The sequence below is a fragment of the Phyllostomus discolor genome, chromosome 2 (assembly GCF_004126475.2).
Source record: "Phyllostomus discolor isolate MPI-MPIP mPhyDis1 chromosome 2, mPhyDis1.pri.v3, whole genome shotgun sequence".
Taxonomy (NCBI): domain Eukaryota; kingdom Metazoa; phylum Chordata; class Mammalia; order Chiroptera; family Phyllostomidae; genus Phyllostomus; species Phyllostomus discolor.
In genome coordinates, this window is record NC_040904.2 from 212,791,740 (window position 1) to 212,812,038 (window position 20,299).

Sequence of the window (20,299 nt, forward strand, 5' to 3'; positions counted from 1 at the left end):
TTTCACTGTAAGTTGCATCAGGCACATGTGTGCTACATGTTTCTATCTTGAGCAATGAATAATTTTAAATCTGAGTTAATAGCTTGCGGGGCTCTACCTGGCTTATAACTTGTGCAGTGGCTCCTCACAGCCTTCAGGATGAAGTCCAACCTCCTGGTTTTCACGTGCACGTGGACCGCATTATGCTCCTTAGTACTCAAGGCTCTGTGCAGCCTGGCCGCCCCAGTGACCCTCAGCTGCAGGACCCAGCCGAGTGGAACTGAGTGCAGACACTGAACCGCGTGGCCTCTGCCTTCTCCCCCCTCCCACTGTATTCGGCTCATCTTTTGAAACGGCTCAGAAGTTCCTTTGAGACACTTGTTCTGAGCTCCCCTTCTAGGGTAATTGCCCTTCTGCCAAGCTTGTATTGCACCCCCAGCATGTTTCTGGCAAAATACTTTGCCAGTCCTACTGGGATTGTCTGCATGCTCAGTTCCCCCACAACCTGCGAGCTCCTTGACAGCGGAGACCGCGCCCCACTGCGGAGGCCGCGCAGAGGGCCGGGGACACAGCGGTGGCTAGTTAACATTCATCAAGCGAACGAAGACATAAATTAGTTGTGATTGTTGACTTATTACACACACATACACACACACACACACACACACACACACACACGCATATACACAGCCACTGAGTTCTGGCTACAGCTGAAGACTAGAATGGGCAGAATTAGTTTTGTTTGACCAACTGCTGGAGAGGATTAGAAGTTAAAATTTCAGGTTCTAGGGAAAGCTGCCCCCTCTCTGGCCAGCCGAGGCGAGCGCTCCTGAAGGCTGAGTTATACCCCACTTCTTCCCGCCTCGCAGCCGTGTGCATGCAGCTCACACGGGCCATGGCCACCTCCGGTGGGCGGCCCCGTAGCACTCACCTGGTGTGTGAAGGCCTTTGAGTGAGCAAACAATTGATACTATCGCTGGGTGCCAGGCGGTGTGCTAAGGCACTTCATACGCATGTGTCACTTTTTAAAAGATTTTATTTATTTATTTTTAGACATAGGGGGAAGGGAGGGAGAGAGAGAGGAAGAAGAGCATCTTTCTCTCTCCCTCCCCCCTATGTCTAAAAATAAATAAATAAAATAAAGATAGAAAGTGTGTGTTTGCCTGTCACATGCCCTCCACCAGGGACCCGGTTTGCATCCCAGGCATGTGCCCTGACTGAGAATTGAACCTGCGACCCTTTGGTTTGCAGCCGGCACTCAATCCACTGACCCACACCAGCCAGGGCCATAAGCAATCTCACTTAGTCCCTCACTTAATCCAGTCAAGTGAGCACTGGTAATAGCTTTATCTTGCAGCTAAGCATACTGAAGCATGGAGACCTTAGGAAGCCAGCAAATTCACAGCTATGGAGCTGTGGGGGCAGGACTCGAACCCAGGCTGGCCCCGAGCCTAGGACTCAAACCTCTGGCTGAGGAACCTGTGCCCTAGCGCATTCTTTTTGTCGCACAGTAGGAGGTGTTCACTGTGCACGTCGTGGCCGGATCCCCTCCACACACCTGTGAGGTCCTGGTGAGTGCTGGGCCCCTTCTCCCACTGCAGACTTGGGCCCCGGCGGGCGGTCAGAGGGCCTTGGGAATCGATGGTGTCAGAGGTGGTGTGGTCGATCAGACGAGGGCTCAGACTTCCCCTGAGTAACTGAGTGGTTCCAGGTCTCCTGCTGCTAAGTAACTGAGGTATGGGGGCTGCTAGGAGCCAGCGACCAGCTGTTCTTGAGCCAGCTCAGCCGGCCCGGGAAAGAGAGAATCCTGAGACCTTTGAGAGTGTCACGGCCACATGGTCTCACCCCCTCATCGCGGCCCCAGGCCTGAAGGCTCCACTGCACTAACTGCCTTAGCGCTGCCCCCGAGCAAAGGCTACTTATAAGGGCTGGAGGACGAACACTTTTCGAAGGGCAGTGATTATGAGAATCGGCCGGCCCATTTGTTAGCTGTATGTTGGTGCTGAGCACCCTGCCAGGCACTGTACATGAAAAATTTAGCAAGGAGAGTGCTTGAACCCCCATCTCATAATGAACAAATGGGCCGGGAGGGCAGCAAGTTGCCTAAGGCCAACAAACGGCTGGCTGGTGAAGGACAGGGCGGGATCTGAACGCGGGTTTCCCTTCTGGTTCACACACGGTCATTTGCTGAGTGCCTTTCCTGTGCTGTTTGCGTGCGCTTGGGAGACCGGTGACCAGAGCAGACCCACACGCCTGCTCTTGACGGTGCCTACATTCTAGTGATACTAAGGGCAGTCGGTGTGCATTGTGTTATGTGGTATAACTAGGCACATCGTACTCTAGCTGCAGGGAAAGCAGAGATGGTGATACAAGCTATAAAAACATAGAACAAGGTGAGGAAGAGTAGGAGTGTTGGGCGGAGGGAGCAGTTCGCAATAGCGCCTTGGGGAGAAGGTAACATTTGAGTGCAGGTTTGAAGGGTGACATTGGTGAGGGAGCTGGAATTTAATGGCAGCTCAATTCCAAGGTGCCTTCCCTTCACCCAGTGCCTGAAACCACAGGTGGCTGTGAGAAGACTCCTGTTCTCAAGGAAGGAGAACCCGAGAACTGATGTAGGACACCTGGCGTGCGGAAGGTCTGCGTCAGTCCACGTAAAACCGCTTGGGGACGGAGGCTGATCGCTGGGTCCTCGTCGGGGAACGGGCCTCCCTCCTGCCTAAGTCTGGTGGATAACAGAAGCTACCGTAACCGAAGAGTCTGGGGTCACCCTGGTGTTACACCCTCGATTAAAGTCTGCCTGTTGTCGCACACCTCTGCTGTGGCCCTGGTCTCTCTGTTTCCGAAGGCATCTGTGCTGTGCACGGCCTGGCACTGGCCCCTGGGGACCACCCAGCCGAGCGGCTGGGGCGTGCGCAGGCTCTCAGCGGCCTGGCTGGGCCCTGCACGGGTCCTGCCGCAACCACTCATTATCCGGTTCCCAGAGAGATGCATCTCTTCCGCGCTGAAGCCTCGTGCCGGAGCGCCCCTGGATGGAGCGCTTGCCTGAGTCGGGGGAGCCTGTTCTCCAACTTTGCGCGGAGAAGAGGGCCCGAATACATCGCACGGTGAGAGCGTGCGAGCCGACCGCCTGCTGGGCCACCCGGCCCTGTGCTCCCTGTGCTTTCACGAGGACCAGCTGGGGTCAAGTACTTAACTCCGGCTGCTCCGTGCCGACCCTGCATTCGGAGGAATCTCGTTGAGCAGTGCACATGTCGCTCCAGCGACAGATGGTTTCATTACATTTTGCGAGTGTCCACCCTGTCCTGGGCCCCACCCACTCCCAAAATATGGGATGAGAACAGGTGGGTACTTCCCTCCGTGTGGTCCCTCTGGGGAGTTGTCTGCCCTCCCCTCCTCCACCTGTTGGCTTGCCCTGATGGCCTTTTCCTGGTCCTCAGCCCTGTTTGGGCCTTGGAACACTTTGGGGACTACTTAGGAAATATTTAAGCTGGAGCTTGGGCTTTTCCCTCGGACCCACTTCTGGCATTCGCTCTCTGGCTTCTCCCTGCGACCCACAGAGAGAGGGCGTGCCTAGCTTCTGACGGAAGGGTGGTGACAGAGGTCTGCACCGAGCTCGGGGAAGGGGCTCCGGCCGCTTTAGAAGGTCCTGTCCGCTGCTCGGACAAGGGGATGTCTGCATTGCCTTTTTATTTTTAAGATTTTATTTATTCATTTTTCAACAGAGGGGAAGGGAGACAGAAAGAGAGGAACAGAAACATCAATGTGTGGTTGCCTCTCACGTGCCCCACCACCGGGGACCTGGCCTACAACCCAGGCATGTGCCCTGACTGGGAATCGAACTGGCGACCTTTTGGTTCGCAGGCCGGTACTCCTTCCACTGAGCCATACCAGCTGGGGCTGAATTGTTTTGATGTAGAATTCCATGTCCGGTGAAATTATCCTTCAAGAATGAAGAAGTACTTTATCAGGCAAAGAAATAATGAGGGCGTTTGTCACCAACAGAGCTGCCTTGCAAGCACTTTTAAAAGTTCTTCAGAGAAAGAAACTGATACACATCAGAAAGTTGATCTCCATGAGGAAAGGAGGAGCGTTAGAGGGGGAATGAAGGTAAATCTTTTATTCTTAATCTAACAGATGATAGTTGGTTCAAATAATAGCAGCAACAAGGCACTCAATGGTATAGTTCGTGGATAGGTGAAATAAATGACAGCAAGTTTTTAAGAGAATGGAGGAGTGGGAAATACCATGGAGATGCTCGCTCTATTTGGGAAGCAGCATAATGCTATTTGAAAGTGGGCTTTGGGCCGGCTGTAAATGTATATTGCGAACTCTAGGGCAACCACTAAAAAAAGTTAGAAGAAAATAGTGCAGATATTGTAAGAGAGGAGAGAAAATACAATCATATAAAATGCTTAATTAAAATGAGAGAAGGCAGAAAAAGAGGGCAAAAAGAAAAAAAAATATATATGAGGACAATGGATAGAAAACAGTAAAATAGCCCTGGCCGGGTGGCTCAGTTGGTTAAAGCATCAACAGTAAACCAGAAAGGCTGCAGTCAGGGCACATCCTAGTTTGTGGGTTCGATCCCCACTGTGGGTGAGTACAGTACACAGCTGATTGATGTTTCTCTCTCTCCCTTCCCCTCTCACTAAAATCAATAAAAACATGTCCTTGGGTGAGGCTTTTAAAAAAACAATAAAATATATGGTAGCTATTGATCCAACCGTATCAATGATCATTTTAAATACCAGTGGTCTAAACAGACAAATCAAAAGACAGAGACTATGAGAGTGGACTAAAAAAAAAAAAAAAGACCCAACTATGTATTGTCCACAAGAAACCTACTCAAATGTAAAGACACATATAGATCAAGAGGAAAGCAATAGAAAAAAATTCTGGATATCAATTGCACAACCATGTGAATAGACTCAACATTATGGGACTATACAGTTAAAAATGGTTAAGATGGTAAATTTTATATGTACTTTACCAGTTTTTTCAAAAGAGAAGAGGAATGAAAAAATATATTTTGCTAACAAATCAAAAGAAACCTGAATAACTATGTTAATTTTACACAAAGCTGAATTTTTAAAACAAAGAAAAGTATTAAGGAGAAATGGCAGCACTGTATAATGATAAAAAGACCAATTTTTAGTGCATGTGAACCTAACAACGGAGATCCGGGGTGCGTGAGGCAAACACACAGAAGTGCCAGGAGAAACGGATAAATCCACGGTGCAGCGGGGAGTTCAGCAACCCCCTCCCTCTGTAGCTGACAGGTCCAGCAGGCGGGAGTTCAGTGAGGCCACAGTAGAAATAAACAGCAGCAGCAAACTACATGTGACTGACATTTATAAAACACGTCACCTGACCACAGCAGAATGCACAGTCTTTCTTCTCCAGCCCACACAGAACGTTCGCTAAGATAGAGCAGATTCTGAAGCACAGGCTCGCTCGCCTGCAGGTGACCGTCTGAGACAGCGTTCTCCAGCGTCTCCCAGACGGGGGCTGAGGGGCTGGAGCCAGTTCATGAGCCACTGCAGGGTCTGCCGCCAGGAACAAGGTCTGTATGTCCATCACATGACCCATGGGTGGGCAGGACTTCGCCTGGGTCCCTGGGCATACGGCGCTGGACCTCACAGTGCCCTCAGACGGATGCCAAAGAGTGGTTGAGTGGGGAGAGACACAGGGGACATCTCATGGAGCCGTGCTGCTGACATCACCACACCTTTCAAATCCTTGCTCCTTACCCTGCATGCAGAGGGTCGTCTCCCCTCTCTTGTCCACCCTCTTCTGGATGGCAGTGGCCTGGAGAAGAGTGAGGCCGGCTCTGGCCCTGGAGACAGCTGATGTTCAGGGAGGATGGCAGAAAAGTCTGGATAGCACTGAAGGGGGGAAAAGGAAGACTACAGAGTTGTTTTGCACTGTGCCGGGAGTCTGGAGAAAGGAGAAAGTACAGCAGGAGTCATTAATCGACATCTGACTCTGATGATCACCGGCAGTGGCGGGGAGGGTATCCCTTCCCAACGCTGCCGCCGCCGAGTTCTGTCCTTCATCCCTCCTCTCGGGCGTCCCGGGGGCCGAAGGGGGTGCCCCTCGGGCCCGGATCCCCCCTGTCTGTGTGTGTGTGGTTGCATCCTGGGAGCGCTGCTGTCCTGTCTGTGACCCAGACGGAACTTACCCTCTAGGGGCCCCAGCACGACTGTCTAGCCATGCTGGGCTCGGCTGCCCTGGGCCTGTCCACCCCGCTGTCCCTGAGATGCTGGGCACCTTCTGGTGCCCTCTCAGGGGTATATCTTCTTTTTTAACTGTAGTAAAAATCACAACATAAATTTTATCTTCTTAGGTTTTTAAGTGTGTACTTCCATAGTGCAGGCTATACAGGGTTTCCCCTGCTTTGTGGAAGGAGAGTGTTCTTATGAAACTTTTCTTTTTTTTTTTTTAAGATTTTTTATTTATTTATTTTTAGAGAGGGAAGGGAGGGAGAGAGAGAGAGAGAGAGAGAGAGAGAGAGAGAGAGAGACATCAATGTGTGGTTGCTGGGGGTCAAGGCCTGCAACCCAGGCATGTGCCCTGACTGGGAATCGAACCTGCGACACTTGAAACTTTTCTTAAGCCACAACGGCATAAAGCAAAGAGTAGCCCCTGCTTTCTGAAAGGTTGTGCCATGCCACTTTGCTTCTGTGAAACACCTGTGTTAGCACAGTAATGGCTTTTTCCATAGAAGTCAACATCCTGTTCGGATTTCTTCTGGTTAGTGAAAATAGGTATTGTACTATTGTAGGTCTTCTGTTAAAACAAAGTGGAGTAAAACCAATTTATGGGAACTGGGAGATGCATGTACTCCCTGTGGTCCAGTGGATCTCTAAAACTGTTTCATTTGCACAACTGGAACTCAGTACCCAGTGCACAACTCGTTTCCCCTCCCACACACCCCTGGCACCCTCCATGCTACTTCCTACTTCCTGTTTCCATGAAACTGACTACTTTAGGTACCTCATATAAGTGAAATCATACAGTATTTGGGGTTTTTTTGTGACTGGCTTATTAGCATATATTCTCAAGATTCATCCATGTTGTAGCACGTGGCCACACTTCCTTCTTTTTTAAAACTAACATCCCCTTATATGAATATACCTTATTTTCTTTATCCACTCATCCATCCATGGGCTGTGGGTTGCTTATGCCTCTGGGCTATTGTGAATAGTACTGCAATGGAAATAGGTATGAGGTTTGTTTTTTTTAAATAACAGCCTCACTGATATATAATTCACATATCATATAGCCCACCCATTTTAATGTGTACAGTTCCATGATTTTTAGTATATTCACAGAAATGTGCGGCCATCACTCCAGTCAATTTAGAAACATTTTCATCACCTCGGAAAGAACTCCTGGACCTTTCAGCCGCCAGCCCGTACGCCCCCATCCTCCCCACCCAGCCCCACGCAACCACCGTCTGTCTCCGTGTAGCTTTTCCTGTCCGGGGCTGTTACATGAGTGGAATCGTGATACTGTGGTCTCCGTGCCTGGCTCCTTTCCCTTAGCATGTTCTCAAGGTCCACCCATGTAATATGTCCACATTTTACTCCATTTTATGGCCGGATAGCATTCCATTGTATGGTTAACCATATTTTGTGTATCCATTCATCAACTGGTGGACATTGGTAGTTATTTCTACCCTTTGGCTGTTGTAAGTAATGGTGCTATAAATGCTTGTCTACAAGCTTTTGCATGGACATGTGTTTCCACTCCTTTTGGGTGCACACCTGGATGTGGAAATAAGTCAAAAAGATTTGACTTATTTATGTAGAGGGGAAAGGAGGGAGAGAGAGGGTGAGAAACATTGGTTGGTTGTTTTCTGAAAGCACCCCAACAGGGGATGGAGCATGGAGCCCGAAACCCAGGCATGCGCCCTGACCGGGGATCGAACTGGAACCTTTCGCTTCGTGGGCAGGGGCCCAACCAACCGAGCTGTGCTGGTCAGGGCTCTTTGCCCATTTCTAATTGTTATCTCTTTTTATCATTGTTTTAAGAGTTCTTTATATACTTTAAATAGAAGTCCCTTATCAGAAATATGAATTGCAAATATTTTCTCCTATTGTGTGGGTTGTCTTTACTCTTTTCAATGTGGGCACATTGTAGCTATATACTTCCCTCTGATCACTACTTTCACTCCTGCATTTTGATATGTTGTGTTTTAGTATTTTTGGTACGTTGTGTATTTATTTTAATTGATCTCAAAGTATTTTGTATGTGATGTGTGATGAGTCGCTTCTGTCTTGTTGCTTTCAAAACTTCCCCCTTTGTGTTTTGAGAGTGTGAATACGATGTGTCTAGGTATGGATCTCGTTGAGTTTGTCCTGCTATGAGCTCACTGACCTTCCTGGACGTGTAGGTTAGTATTTGTCATCAGCCCTGGGTGGTGCGGTTCCGTGGACTGAGAGCCGGCCTGCGAACCGGAGGGCTGCTGGTTGGACCCCAGGTTAGCACACACGCTTGGGCTGCAGGCCGGTTCCCCGGCAGGGGGTGTGCAAGAGGCAACCACACATTGATGTTTTTCTCCCTCCATTCCCCTCTAACTAAAATCTTTTAAATATATATATATATATAATGTATATATTTGTCATCAAATATGGAAGATTTGAGCCATTATTTTTCAAATATTCTTTCTGCCCTTTCTTCTTTATGTGTATGTTGGTATGTTGGTAGCATGGTGTCCCATGAGCCTCTGAGCATTTTTCTTCCTTCTTTCTACTCCTCAGACAGGTTAGTTCCAGTGGATCCATATTCAAGTTTGCTGGCTTCCTTCAGGGAAGCCGGGTGCCCTCTCTCACCTAAAGGAAGAGGGCTTGGAAAATAGGAACCAAAGGAAGGCAGTCAAGAACATACCATTCTTTTACTCAAAAAAGGAGGAACAGGAAATGTGTTCTAAGACACAGAGACCCTAGACTTCTCTTGGGCACAGCGCGGGGATCTGCATTTGCCCTGCAGCCAGGTTAGGAGGGGAGACACCAGGGGAGAGGACGCGCCGCAGGGACCCTGCGGGAGAAAGGCAGAGCTGAACCCCCTCCCCACACATCGGCACGCAGCCCTGTCCGAGGAGGCGGGATGAGCCGAAAGGTGCCTAAGACAACAGTGCGACGTTCCCTAGCCGATCGGGGCCTCGCATGTGCAGCAGAGGGGCGGGCGAAGGTGGTGGTCGTGGCCAGCAGAGCCCGGAACGTCCCAACCGGGTGGGGAAGGGACACGCAAGACAGAGAGGGCCTGGGACCCTTGCTGCTCTGCCTGACTGTGCCATCGCCACCACCGCCGCCACCGCCGCCATGCTGGGCAGAGCAGGGAGGGCCCCCTGGTAAGAGGCAAGTCTGCGCTGAAGTATGATCCGCAGGTCACTTCGGAAAACGAGAGGCCTGAAGATGCCACACGTCTTCCACGCGAGGCTGGATGTAAACCCAGCACCCACCCTGGGGACCGCCAGGGCCCCTCGCTAAAGCTGCCCACAGCCCCAGGTCTGAGTCACACCCCTGCGACTGAAGAGCGGCTTTATCGGTGACCCCGAGGGAGCCACGGCCACTCCCCTGCAGTGTCAGCCTGCAAAGCCAACTACGTGAGGCATGGAAGTTCCAGACAAGAGACCAGATCTCCACTCAAATTTTAAGAAAAATTCCAAATCTTGATTTCAGAGTCCGTGAAAGGTCGGAGGCTGGGGTCCTGTCGGGTACGAGGACCCCTGGGGGCTCAGGAGGCCGGCCGCGCTGTTCGGCCACGTCTGTGCGGCCGTGCGGATGAGGTAAGAGGGCAGGACGGCCCCAGGGAAGTGCCCGAGACAGGTTTCCAGGGGAGTTCTCGCTCGGGCAGCACGCGGAGCCTGGCCCTGAGATTGCGCTCTGGGTCTGATGGGCCGCTTCCCGAGCAGGCCTGGGCAGCAGGAAACCCCACCCGCCGGCCCTCAGCAAGCCAAGGCTCCGCGGGCTGGGGTCAGTGGTGCCGCTGCAGCCTGTCACGCGTCTCAGCGCCTCACAGCTGGGGTCCCTCCGGCTCCCCAGTAGGGTACAGGTACCACATCACCACCCCTGAGGGGTTGATGATCACTGTGAAATTGGCCTCGGCCTGGAGGCCGCTGATGATGCCGCCGGTGTAGACGTCCTGGGCCTGCAGGGGGGGGGGGGGGGGGGACATAAACAATGCCGCCATAAGCATGGCCGTGTGGAGACTGCTCAGAGGACGCAGGAGGCTGGACTCCGGCCTGTCGGTGCTGGGCCTCCGGTGTGCACTGCGGTCGTGGGAGCCCTGCGTCTCCCAGCACCTCCCACTGGCACAGCCGACGGATGATGCCCAAACTCGGGCAGCGGCGACAGCCCGGCCCACAGACACCCCGAGGAACGCGCCGGCAAGGACTGGCCGGTGGGGGGAGGAGCATGGCCTCGGTGGGGACCCGGACGCGTCTACGCCCAGGGCTTCCGCTTGCACAGCTGGAAGGTACCGGTGCAGAGGACAGCACCGGCCGTGGCCCTCGGTGCCCGCAGCTGCCCCGCGGGCACCTGACACAGAACGCAGGGCCCATGGCCTAGGGGAGGCCACCTGTGAGCGAGGGCCACCCCCGGCGACGCCCTCCCGGGGAAACCGAGGGCGCTAGCTGCCCGCAGAGCGCTCACCTCATACACGCCGGAGCCGCTGAAGCCGAGCTGGGCCAGGGAGGAGCGGAAGCGGTAGGGCATGTCCGCCCTGCGGCTGAAGAAGACGACGGCGTAGGCGTCCCGGGCCAGGGGCCGCAGGAACACCTCGATGGAGGACTTGTCCTGCGCACAGGAGACGGCTACTGGCTGGGGCCCCTGCTCAGGCGGGCCCTGGGGTCCCCTGCCTGCCCCCCCCACCCCCAGCACCCCGACTTCTCTTACTCTACTCTCCCTCCTCCCCTGACTCAGCAGATGCTCCCCAACACTTACTCTGTGGCAGGACACAGAGACAGTGCTGTCTGCAGTCCTGCTTCGGAGAGCCCTTGGTGTGATGGGGGCAGGGGGACAGACAGGGACAGCTGCCCTGCTGGTGTGGAGGCCACTGGCCGGCGGGACTGATCGCTCAGCCCTGAGTGATCGCTCTGCCCCGCGTGAACCCCCATCCCTCAGAAGGTCCCCGGCCTGGCAGGCATTAGTTAGTTACCTCTCTGGGCCTCGCCAGTCCCCAAGGTGCGTGCCATAGGCATGCAGAGTTCTTTTTACTAGAGACGAAAGGGTTTGTGGGAAGAGCACATGCTTTGGGGTGACCCTGATGGAGTGCAAGTGCACCGTTGACCAACTGTGGGGCCTTGAGCTGCAGTCACTCAGACTCTTCCAGTCTGGGTCCCCTCGTTTGTGAAGCAGGGAAGGAGGTGTACCTCCTGAGAGAATGTATCTAGGATGCCCAGCACGCGGCAGGTGGTCAGTAAATAGGAGACGCCATGACGAGTGGTAGTCGCGCTCCTTGGATCAAACAACAACTAGACGCTGCAGGGAGGCCCAGTGCTCGGCCGGACACCTCGCACGTCCGAGCGGAGGGGCTCACTCACTGTTCCCCGTGCACAGGCGGCGCGGGGACGTCTCCCGCCCCCATTCCCCAGGAGCCCCGGCCCGGCTCTCGGCCAGGGAAGTGCGGACAGTCGGGGCGGCACCCAGCCGAGTCTTCAACTCAACGCAGCCTTGTCTTCGGGGGAGCCTAGCCCCTCAGCCTCCCTGCCTTCCCCGCACCCCCCAGTACCTTGAGAATCCTGCGTCCCTGGATGCCTAAGGGATCCTGGTTGATTTTGATCATGAGCGGATTCTGCAGAATGTCCACGCTCTGGGCGGAGATGGTGCGCAGGTCTGTGGACATGAAGAGAGGAGCCGCCAGCACCGTCCACAGGGCCATCTGGGCCCGGGCCTGCTCGAAGCTGAGGCCGAAGTTCCCGATGAGCAGCTGGGGGCAGAGGAGAGGGGCAGTCAGCCCTGCCCCCCCTGTAGGGAGGCGGTCACGGGGAGCCACCCCACGCATGCAGCCGAGGCAGGAGAAGATGGTGACGGGGAGGGCGGCCACGTGCGGGAGCCTGGTTTGGCACACGCCACTCCCCAGCCGCGTGGCCGCGGGATGGGTGGCGTCACTTTGCATCTGAGCCTCAGCTTTTTATTCGCCAGGAAATGGGGGTGCTCGTCGTGTCACCACAGGTGGTTCAGACAGTCCAACGCAACCCTGTGGCCGAAGGCGTTTGTGACCCGACACGTGCGAGTCCTGAAACCCAGGGAGGCGGACCCGGGGAGCCGGCCCGGGCGGGACGGAAACGACCACTGCTCGCACCGTCGTTACCTACGTGGTGACACCAACTGAAGCACAGTGCGCGTGCCCAGCTGTGCCCCGCATTCGAAAGGGTCATCCACTTCCTACTCAGAACAACCCTCTAAAGGTCACTAGTGTTCCTGCTCTCATTTTCCCTGACGACACTGAGGCACAAAAAAAATGAAGTCACTTTCCCAAAGAACACGGCAGAGCAGGAGCCTGAGTTCTAACGGGGGTCAATTTCCGTTTCCCCGGGTGCCCCACCATCTGGCGGAGTGTTTGGTACCACACTCGTCACTGGGAGTAAACACTTGACCAGGTGAAGGGAGAGCAATGAAAGGGTAAGACAAACTGCAAACACATTTACGTCGCCAGGGCTGTGACTGAGGCGGGCACAAGGTGGCCCCCAGTTCTGCCTGCGGACGCTCTGCAGGGGCAAAACAGCGCACCGGGCACTACAGGGAGAGTCGGGCGGGCTGGGTGGGGGCCGGCCAGGGAGGGGCTGGCAGGAGGGTGTGGGATATCCACGTTCTCCACCCTGCACAAGAGTCATCACAGACCAAGTTCTCCAGTTTCAGCACCAGAACTGCCTGGGAAGACGGTCAGTGAGGGGCACTCCCGGGCCCCTCCACACTCTGATCCAAACCAGGGATAGGGTGGGGGGACCCTGGGAACAGAACTGTAAGTGAGCTCCTGAGTCAGTCTGATGCAGCTGGTTCAAGGACACAGTTCAGAGATACGGATCCAGAACCCGGCAGTGAGTGACCAGCAAGAGGGCGCAGGGCAGTGGGGTGCAGGTCCACCACGGATGGTGGGCCCTGGGACCGCCCCCTCCACGTCGGCGTACCATGTCTGGGTCGTTCCAGTGCCCAGGGCCCGCCACCGGCTGCAGGACGTCCTGATTGTCCGCAAACCAGTCCAGGATGGACAGCACGCTACTCCAGGAGTCCTGGATGTCGTCGTAGTTGCGCCAGAGGTTGCAGATGTCTGCCAGCAGGCTGTAGTTCACCTGGTGTCAGAGGAGGCGGAGTCTGGCGCCAGAGCCACACCCTGCTGCCCGGAGGCCCCCACAGGGGCGGGGAGGCTCAGCAGGCGACAGAGGTGGGGATGGGAGAGGACAGGCCCGAGCTTGGTCAGGGTGAGGAGGGCCTGGGAGAGGGCGGTCCTGCTCCGGGGGCTGCCTGGGCCTCCACTCCACGCGTGCTGGTGCCAGAAGCCCACCCAGCCCTCCCCCGCCGGCTGGGGTACCAACAACACTCCTGCTGCATACGCACCCCATGTTCTCACAGGGAGAGTCCCACCCTCTGCCGGCATTCTCCCCCAGGTCCTCAAGTCCGACCCCATCCCATCTAGTGTCCCAGGCGCTGAGGGGCCCCCGGTGAGGCGCCCACAAGGCCCGTCAGAGGCACGGCCCCACCTGCCTACCCTCAGCAGCCTTCTGGATCCCCTAGCCCACGCAGTACAACCCAGATTCCCACCACCGGATGGCTGCCGTGGGTCGGCACATCACACGTGGTTCCCATGCCTTCGGCCCCCACGGGGGCACTTAGGGCCCCTTCTCGAGACCTATAAGGCAGCCAAGGGGGCAACTGCGGCGAGAGCAGCCCCGACTCTGCCCAGGAGGTGAGGAGACCAGGCGTGGCGGACGCTGCCAGGTGGGCGCACGGAATGGCTTACCTTGGGGGGGAGGCCCCCTTCGTAGGCCGGCCAGCTGCAGGAGAAGGCGATGGGGCGGCCCGTGGCATTCAGGGCCGCAGCCATCATGGGGTACCCTGGAGGAGCACAACACCCACCTCTCAGGACCGAGGAGGCGCGGGAGGCAGCCTGGAGCCTCAGCGCAGACCTTTTCCCACCACATGTGAGGAAGCTGAGGCTCCACAGAGGTGCCTCCCCCTGCACCCAAAGTTGCAGACCCTTCCAAGGTGGGGCACGGCGCCAGCCCATCCTTCGGGGGCCTGGGAGCCCAGACCGCCCAGCCCCTGGTGAGGGAAATTAGGGAACACTACATTCCGGGGGCCACGCAGACAGATGAGCTCGGCCAAGGGGGCACTGGGAGGCCTCCCGCGGCCATCCCCGCCTGTCTCCCCCGTGGCCCCCAGATGGCCGTGGGCCTCACCTTTGGCCTGTTCCTCTGGGGTCGAGAAGCAGCCGTCCAGCTTCAGCATGTCCACCTTCCACTTGGCAAAAGTTTGAGCATCCTGAAGCACCTTGTCTAGCGTGGTACCCGGGTAACCCATGCAGGTGAAGTTGCCCAGGTCCTCATAGATGCCCAGCTGCAGGCCCAGGGAGTGAGCCTGTGGGGAGAGCCAGGGACACCGGAGGGTCAGGCCCACCCGGCCAGTCCCCATCAACACCTCCGATGGGGCCCCGGTGCCCACAGGAGAGGGTCCGCACTTGCGGGCGGGCCTCCCCAGACCCCGGTCCTCCCCGCCCTCCAGCGCACACCCCTCCCACGGGCTGTCTCTTGCCTCTAGGCCTTTGCTCCTGCCATCCCTGCTGGTGTCAGCTCGAGAACTAGCTCCTCCTCCAGAGAACTTTCTGAAATCCCTTCCTGGCCCTCACCCGCCACTGGGAGCCATACCTAGCTGCGTCTTTATATCTCCCCCTCAGCCCGAGTTCTGGAGCGGGGACTGCGGAGAGGGAGCCCTCCGCAGGATGGGGTGGGAAGAGCCGCCCGGCCCCCAGGCTGAGGGGCGGGGCTGGGGCGGAGCTCACGTAGTCAGCCAGGAAGGCGATGCCGTTGGGGAAGCGCTTGGGGTCGGGCACCAGGTAGCCGTTGGCGTCACGCCCGCCGATCCAGCAGTCGTCGATGTTGAGGTACGTGTAGCCCAGGTCCCGCCACCCGTCCTCTGCCAGCCGGTCGGCCATCTCCATGAAGAGCTGCTCACTGGAGAGAGGCGGGGCGGGGGGGCAGCTTAGTGGCCTGACCCATTCCTTGGCGCCTTTCTCACAGCTGCTCGGGTGCTCTGAGTGTGAGTCCAGGACCCTGGCCTGGCTGTCACCTGAAGACTAGGCCAGGTAATGATTATAAATGACAACAGGGACTGTGTTATGAGTCCTAAGCTGCGTGAAGTTGAAAGGAATGGTCTGGCCACCGGGCTGAGGGGCAGGACTGAGCCAGGGGAAGCACCGTGAGGTCTGGCCGGGCCTTACAACGATCTCCTTTGAATCATCTCAGGGGTGGGCCCCCTGGAAGGTACCTGCCCCACAGCCCACCTCACAGAGGCCCCAGGCAGGTCAGGCGTCCCAAAAGTGGCCAATGGCCGCGGTCTCTCTGGGATGGGAGGTGGGGTGCTCTGACCCTCTCCTCCCTGCCCCCACTCTGCAGAGCCTGGGGGCAAAGCCTGCAGGGTGGCGGTGTGGCCCTTCCTCACCTGATGCAGTTCTTCGGGTCCGCATCACAGTCAATGTTGCAGCGGAAGCGTTCCCAGGCCAGCCAGCCCATGGGCGGCGTCCGCAGGAGCCCATTCTCCAGCGCCAGCACCTGGTCCGCCAGGGCCAGCAAGAGCACTGGAGGAGGGTTGGGGGATGAGTATGAGTGACTCCCACGGCCCCTGCCCTCACTGCCCACGGCCCACGTGCTGCTCAGCCCTGCAGGAGCTCCCAGCCTGCACAGAAGAGGAACAAGTCCCCGGCTGGGGGTGGAACTGGCCCCTCCTGCAACCACTGGCTCCTGCCTGCGGCGAGCAGGCTGATGGTGCCTGGACGAGGGCAGTGTGTTTGAGGCCTGGGTCCTCACTTGCTGTTGCAGCCACAACCATGCTAGAATTAGCAAAATCTAATAGCTGAGGTCATATCCTTTCCATGCCCAGACCAGCCCCATCACACAGAGCTTGACAGTAAACTGTAGCCAGATTCCGGTCTCCTGAGTCTCATCCAGGATGTTTGTTCTCCATCACAGATCGCCCCCCCAGAGGCCTTAGAAGAGCTCAAGAGGTCGGCCAGGTGGGCCCTGCACCCAGCCAGCTCGCCTGGGACAGCCCTTTGCCTCTTGGGCCTCAGTTTCCTAATCTGTAAGATGGAGATAATGTACTGACTTCACAGGACTGTTCTCAGCACATGTTGTTATCACCTAAGGTAGGGCCTCTGCACGGTGGGGGAGAGGGGATGAGAAAGAAAGAGACCCCTTTAGAGGGGGCCTGATTCCTAGGTGGGAAGCATTTCCCTCTCTTTTCCACGCTCAGCTCCAAGAATAAGAGGAACCTGCCTCCCCACATCTCCACAGCACGGGAGGAGGCCCAGACACGGGAGGACTGGACTCCCTCCAGGTGGCCCCATTCCCAACTGGTCCCCTACCCTCCCAAGGCCACGCCCTCCCCCGCAGGTTACCTGTCTTCCACAACATTGCTCCGGACCCAGCGTCTCCGGACCTGACCAGCTCTGCTCTGCTTGCACCAGCTTTATGTGTCGGGTGCTGGAAGCTGAGAAACGTTGGAAAAGCGCCGCAGTCACTCCTGCCTGGCAGCCCCGCCACCTTCAACCCTGGGCGTGGATCCCCAAGCCGCCCTCACTATCCCCACTCCCTCCCCAGCCATCACTTCCCTTCTTCCTTCAAAAATACTAAACGAGGTTTCTTGGACTTTAGACCTTACCCCTTTTGCAGTGCTGGGCGCCCCGAGAGCCAAGGGCAGCCCTCCCCTCCGGGGCGGGGCCGAAGAAGGGCAGCCCTGGCTCCGGGACGCTCAGGAAGCGAGGCTCTAGGCCAAGACCGGGCTCCGGACTCTTGCCAGGTCTGGGCTGCACCCTCTGGCCGCCACAGGCAGCAGGTCCAACGCGGGGAGGGCCCACCCCAACTTCACAGTGCCCCTTCCCTTCTCACCGCCGACTCCCTCCGACCCGACCCGCCGCTGCTTCTGCTTCCAGGGCCGCGAACCGCTGCGATCACCACATTCTCCCACTGCGTTCCAGGGGGGCGGGCCTGACGGCGGTCGACCTTTCCGCTTGGAACCTATCAGAATCCCCATAGCAACGCCGCGCCCCGCCCTCTGTGCGCCGCTCGCTCTCCGAGCCTCCCAAAGCCCCGCCCCCTTCGGGCTCTCGGAGCGGCGCGTCGACAGTCTAGTGGTGCCGCCTGCCCTGTCTGGCCTAGGTCCCCTGGGGCTAGACATTTCTCGTCTGCGGGTCCCTGTGTGCAAGGACAGTGCCTGGCACTGTGTAGGCGCTTGAGTACCTGCTGAGGACTTCGTTAAGAGGAAGTGAGAGGACGCCCTGAAGCGTGGTCCGTAGTAAGCCTCCCAAAACCCGTAGAGGAGGATGAACAGGCCTGGGCAAAGAATGGGTGGGGGAAAGCAAACCAGGCGCAGCTCCTGCAAAGCCAGGAGGCTCTCTTTTCCTACCGGACACCCGACATGCTAGCCCAGGCACTCTGCACGTTTCTTCCCAGTTTCATTCATCAAAACTTTACTGACCGACTGCTAGGGCCAAACACTTCATTTCTGGCACTTTCACTCGGATGGGCACGGGCATCTCACACATAGCCGGCCCCAAACCGAACACCTGCCACCTTCCGTATCTCAGGTGATGGCACCTGTCCTTCTGGGTGCTCAAGTCAAAACCTGGGAGTCCTCCTTGCCTCCTGTGTCCCTCGCTCTCCACATTCAGGCTCTTCACAAGCCCTGCGCTCTCCGCCTTGAGCACGCATTCTGGATCGGGCACCTCCCTGCTTCCCCGCCCCCACCACGTCCAGCCTAGTACGGCGGCTTACGTCTCATCCACATGTATCCTCTCCTTGACTGCTTCTTTAAAACATAGCTCACTCAAGACCCACCCACACATTGTCTTCACCTCCCACTGCTCCCCCACCCTGCCGCACCGCAGCCCAGCCACACCCGCCTCCTTGCAGTTCCTCAAACACAACAAGCCTAAAAGCCGTTGCACCAGCTGCTCCCTCTGCCTGGAATGCTCTTCCTCCAGGTATTGGCATGACTGGCTCCATCATTTCCTTCGAGTATTTGTCAGATGTCACCTTCTCAGTGAAGCCTACCCCAATGACCCTATTTAAAATTCATCCTCCGCACTCCCACAATTCCCAGTCTCCCTCGCCCTGCTCTGCATCTTCCACACCACGTATTACCTTCCTCTAACACAATGACTATGGCTTATATTGTTAATTGAATGAAACTTAGTGAGGAGGACAGATAATGCGCAGGAAATAAAAGCGTGAGTGCAGGCGAGTTTTGTAGAGTGGTTAGTGCTACAATGAAAATACATTCCGGGGATGGGATAGACTTGAGGGTGGGCGAAGGGGGTTAGAACAGGCCCCCCTAACATATGGCATGTCGATTCGTTTGAAGGCAATGGCAATGGAGACCCTGTGGGCTCGGAAGAAACCCTGTGTCCCCTCAAACTACCTTGCCCTTAGTAAGAGTCATTACCAGAGATGTTTTATGGCCTCTCTCTGTGGCAGGGTATGCATCAAACTACCAAACATCCCCTCTCCCTATGGATCTGCAGATTCTTACTGATCCCCTCCCCTTTGACATTCGTTAGCTCAGAGTGTCACACATACCTTATTTTTACCTGCCTGTCTCTGAACCTCTGTGTCGTGGGCTCTCTGACCCTCTCCTGTGTGGGGGGGCTCCTGTGCCTATGAATACAGTGAAATTCGGTTCTTTTCTCTTGTCGATCTTTCTCATGTGGATTTAATTATTGGAACAGCAGAAAGGAGCTAGCATGGTAGAGGAGCATTGCTTTCTCCCCCACACAGGTTTCTTTACCTGTGTGGTCAGGGAGGGGATATTTGGGGTGAGACCTAACTGGCGTGAAGGAGCCCCGAAGTGTTAGAGCCGAGATGTAGGGATGAGAAGGAAGAGCATTTGGGGCTGCAGGACCTGCCAGGAGAAAGCTCTGAGGTGGGAACCAACAAGTCCTGGGACAGGGGGTTTGAGCCCACTGGCTTCCAGGGCCATCGGGGAAACCTCCCGCCCCCTGCATTTGAGGGGGGGGGGAGGGGGAGGGAGGGGGAGGCGGGGAGGAGGTAGCAAACATTATACTTGGAGGCTGTTTTTTCTGACAATTTATTGAGCACAGATTCATTGTGGGAATTATAATTTCACAAGCCAATATCATATCTCTTAATAAACCAAATAAAGGAATAACATAGTCCAAATGACAGAGTAATCACGCTGTTGCTCCAGGCAAGGGAAGGTGAAGGAATAATGCCCACATTTAATATGAGGTGTGACTTTTTACGTGAGGACACACTCTGGAGAGTCAGCAGCGACCAACCAAAAAGCTAATTTCCGGCTGCCCATGCAAAAGTAAAAGTCCCCTTTGGCGAGAACGCTGTTGCTAGGGAACCAAGGGGCCAGTATGAGAGCAGAGCGCTGAGCTGCTCTGAGCATTATCACTTCTGAGACCGCTGCAAAGTTTCACACCACAACCCACCGAAGAGTCGCCTTGGCCACTTGTAGGAGCAAGTGTCTCAAGGGTCTCTGGAGAGTGTTTAAGTTATGGAAGCGTCGCCTTGCCCCAACTGAAACTCTCAAATAGTCCTCACACCCTCAGTATATGTAGGAAATGTCCTTTTGTCGCAGTCAGCCCGGTTGCCGACCGCTTACGCACGACAACAGATGTGGAGTGATGACATCCTGGCACAACTGCCTTCAAACTTACATCAAAGCAACTTTTGTTGTTGTTCGGTCATAAACAAATGGATTAAACCAACCTCGCTTAAGTCATAAGCAAGTGGGTTTGAAATATATTAAGTAACACCCAACACAGGTCTGCCTCCCCGTTGGACGCCTGGGGATGGCCCGTCGGGGTGGCAGGCCAGGGGGAGACACACGCGGAAATGGATAACCCCCGAAGCAAGGACCTGGCGACACCAGGGGCCCCGATGAGTGGCCTGGAAGCTCGGCCGGGCCTTGCAGGCTGAGTAGGAGCCGGCCCAGAGGAGGCGCCGGGGGCGAGGCCTCCCAGGCTCCGCGCTGCGGTGAAGTAGGCGGGGCGGGGCATGGAGAGCGGGACTGGAGTAAGAAGAGACGGACGCCGAGCCCTCGCGCGGAGGGGGGGGGAGGGCGGAGGGCGGGGG

The 20,299-nt window shown here is 56.2% G+C and overlaps 1 protein-coding gene across 1 annotated transcript; it reads right to left on the reverse strand.

Moving 5' to 3' along the window:
• Nucleotides 1–8,859: 8,859 nt before the first annotated feature.
• NAGA (alpha-N-acetylgalactosaminidase) lies at nt 8,860–17,199 on the reverse strand. The gene is made up of 10 exons (XM_036019696.1): nt 17,089–17,199; nt 16,597–16,691; nt 15,642–15,777; nt 14,983–15,154; nt 14,384–14,561; nt 13,945–14,039; nt 13,115–13,276; nt 11,716–11,913; nt 10,638–10,781; nt 8,860–10,134 (listed from the first exon to the last, which is right to left on the reverse strand). The coding sequence occupies exons 2-10, from the start codon at nt 16,610–16,612 to the stop codon at nt 10,000–10,002; spliced, it is 1,236 nt and encodes a 411-aa protein (XP_035875589.1). The 5' UTR covers nt 16,613–16,691; nt 17,089–17,199; the 3' UTR covers nt 8,860–9,999.
• Between the last annotated feature and the right edge of the window lie 3,100 nt (nt 17,200–20,299).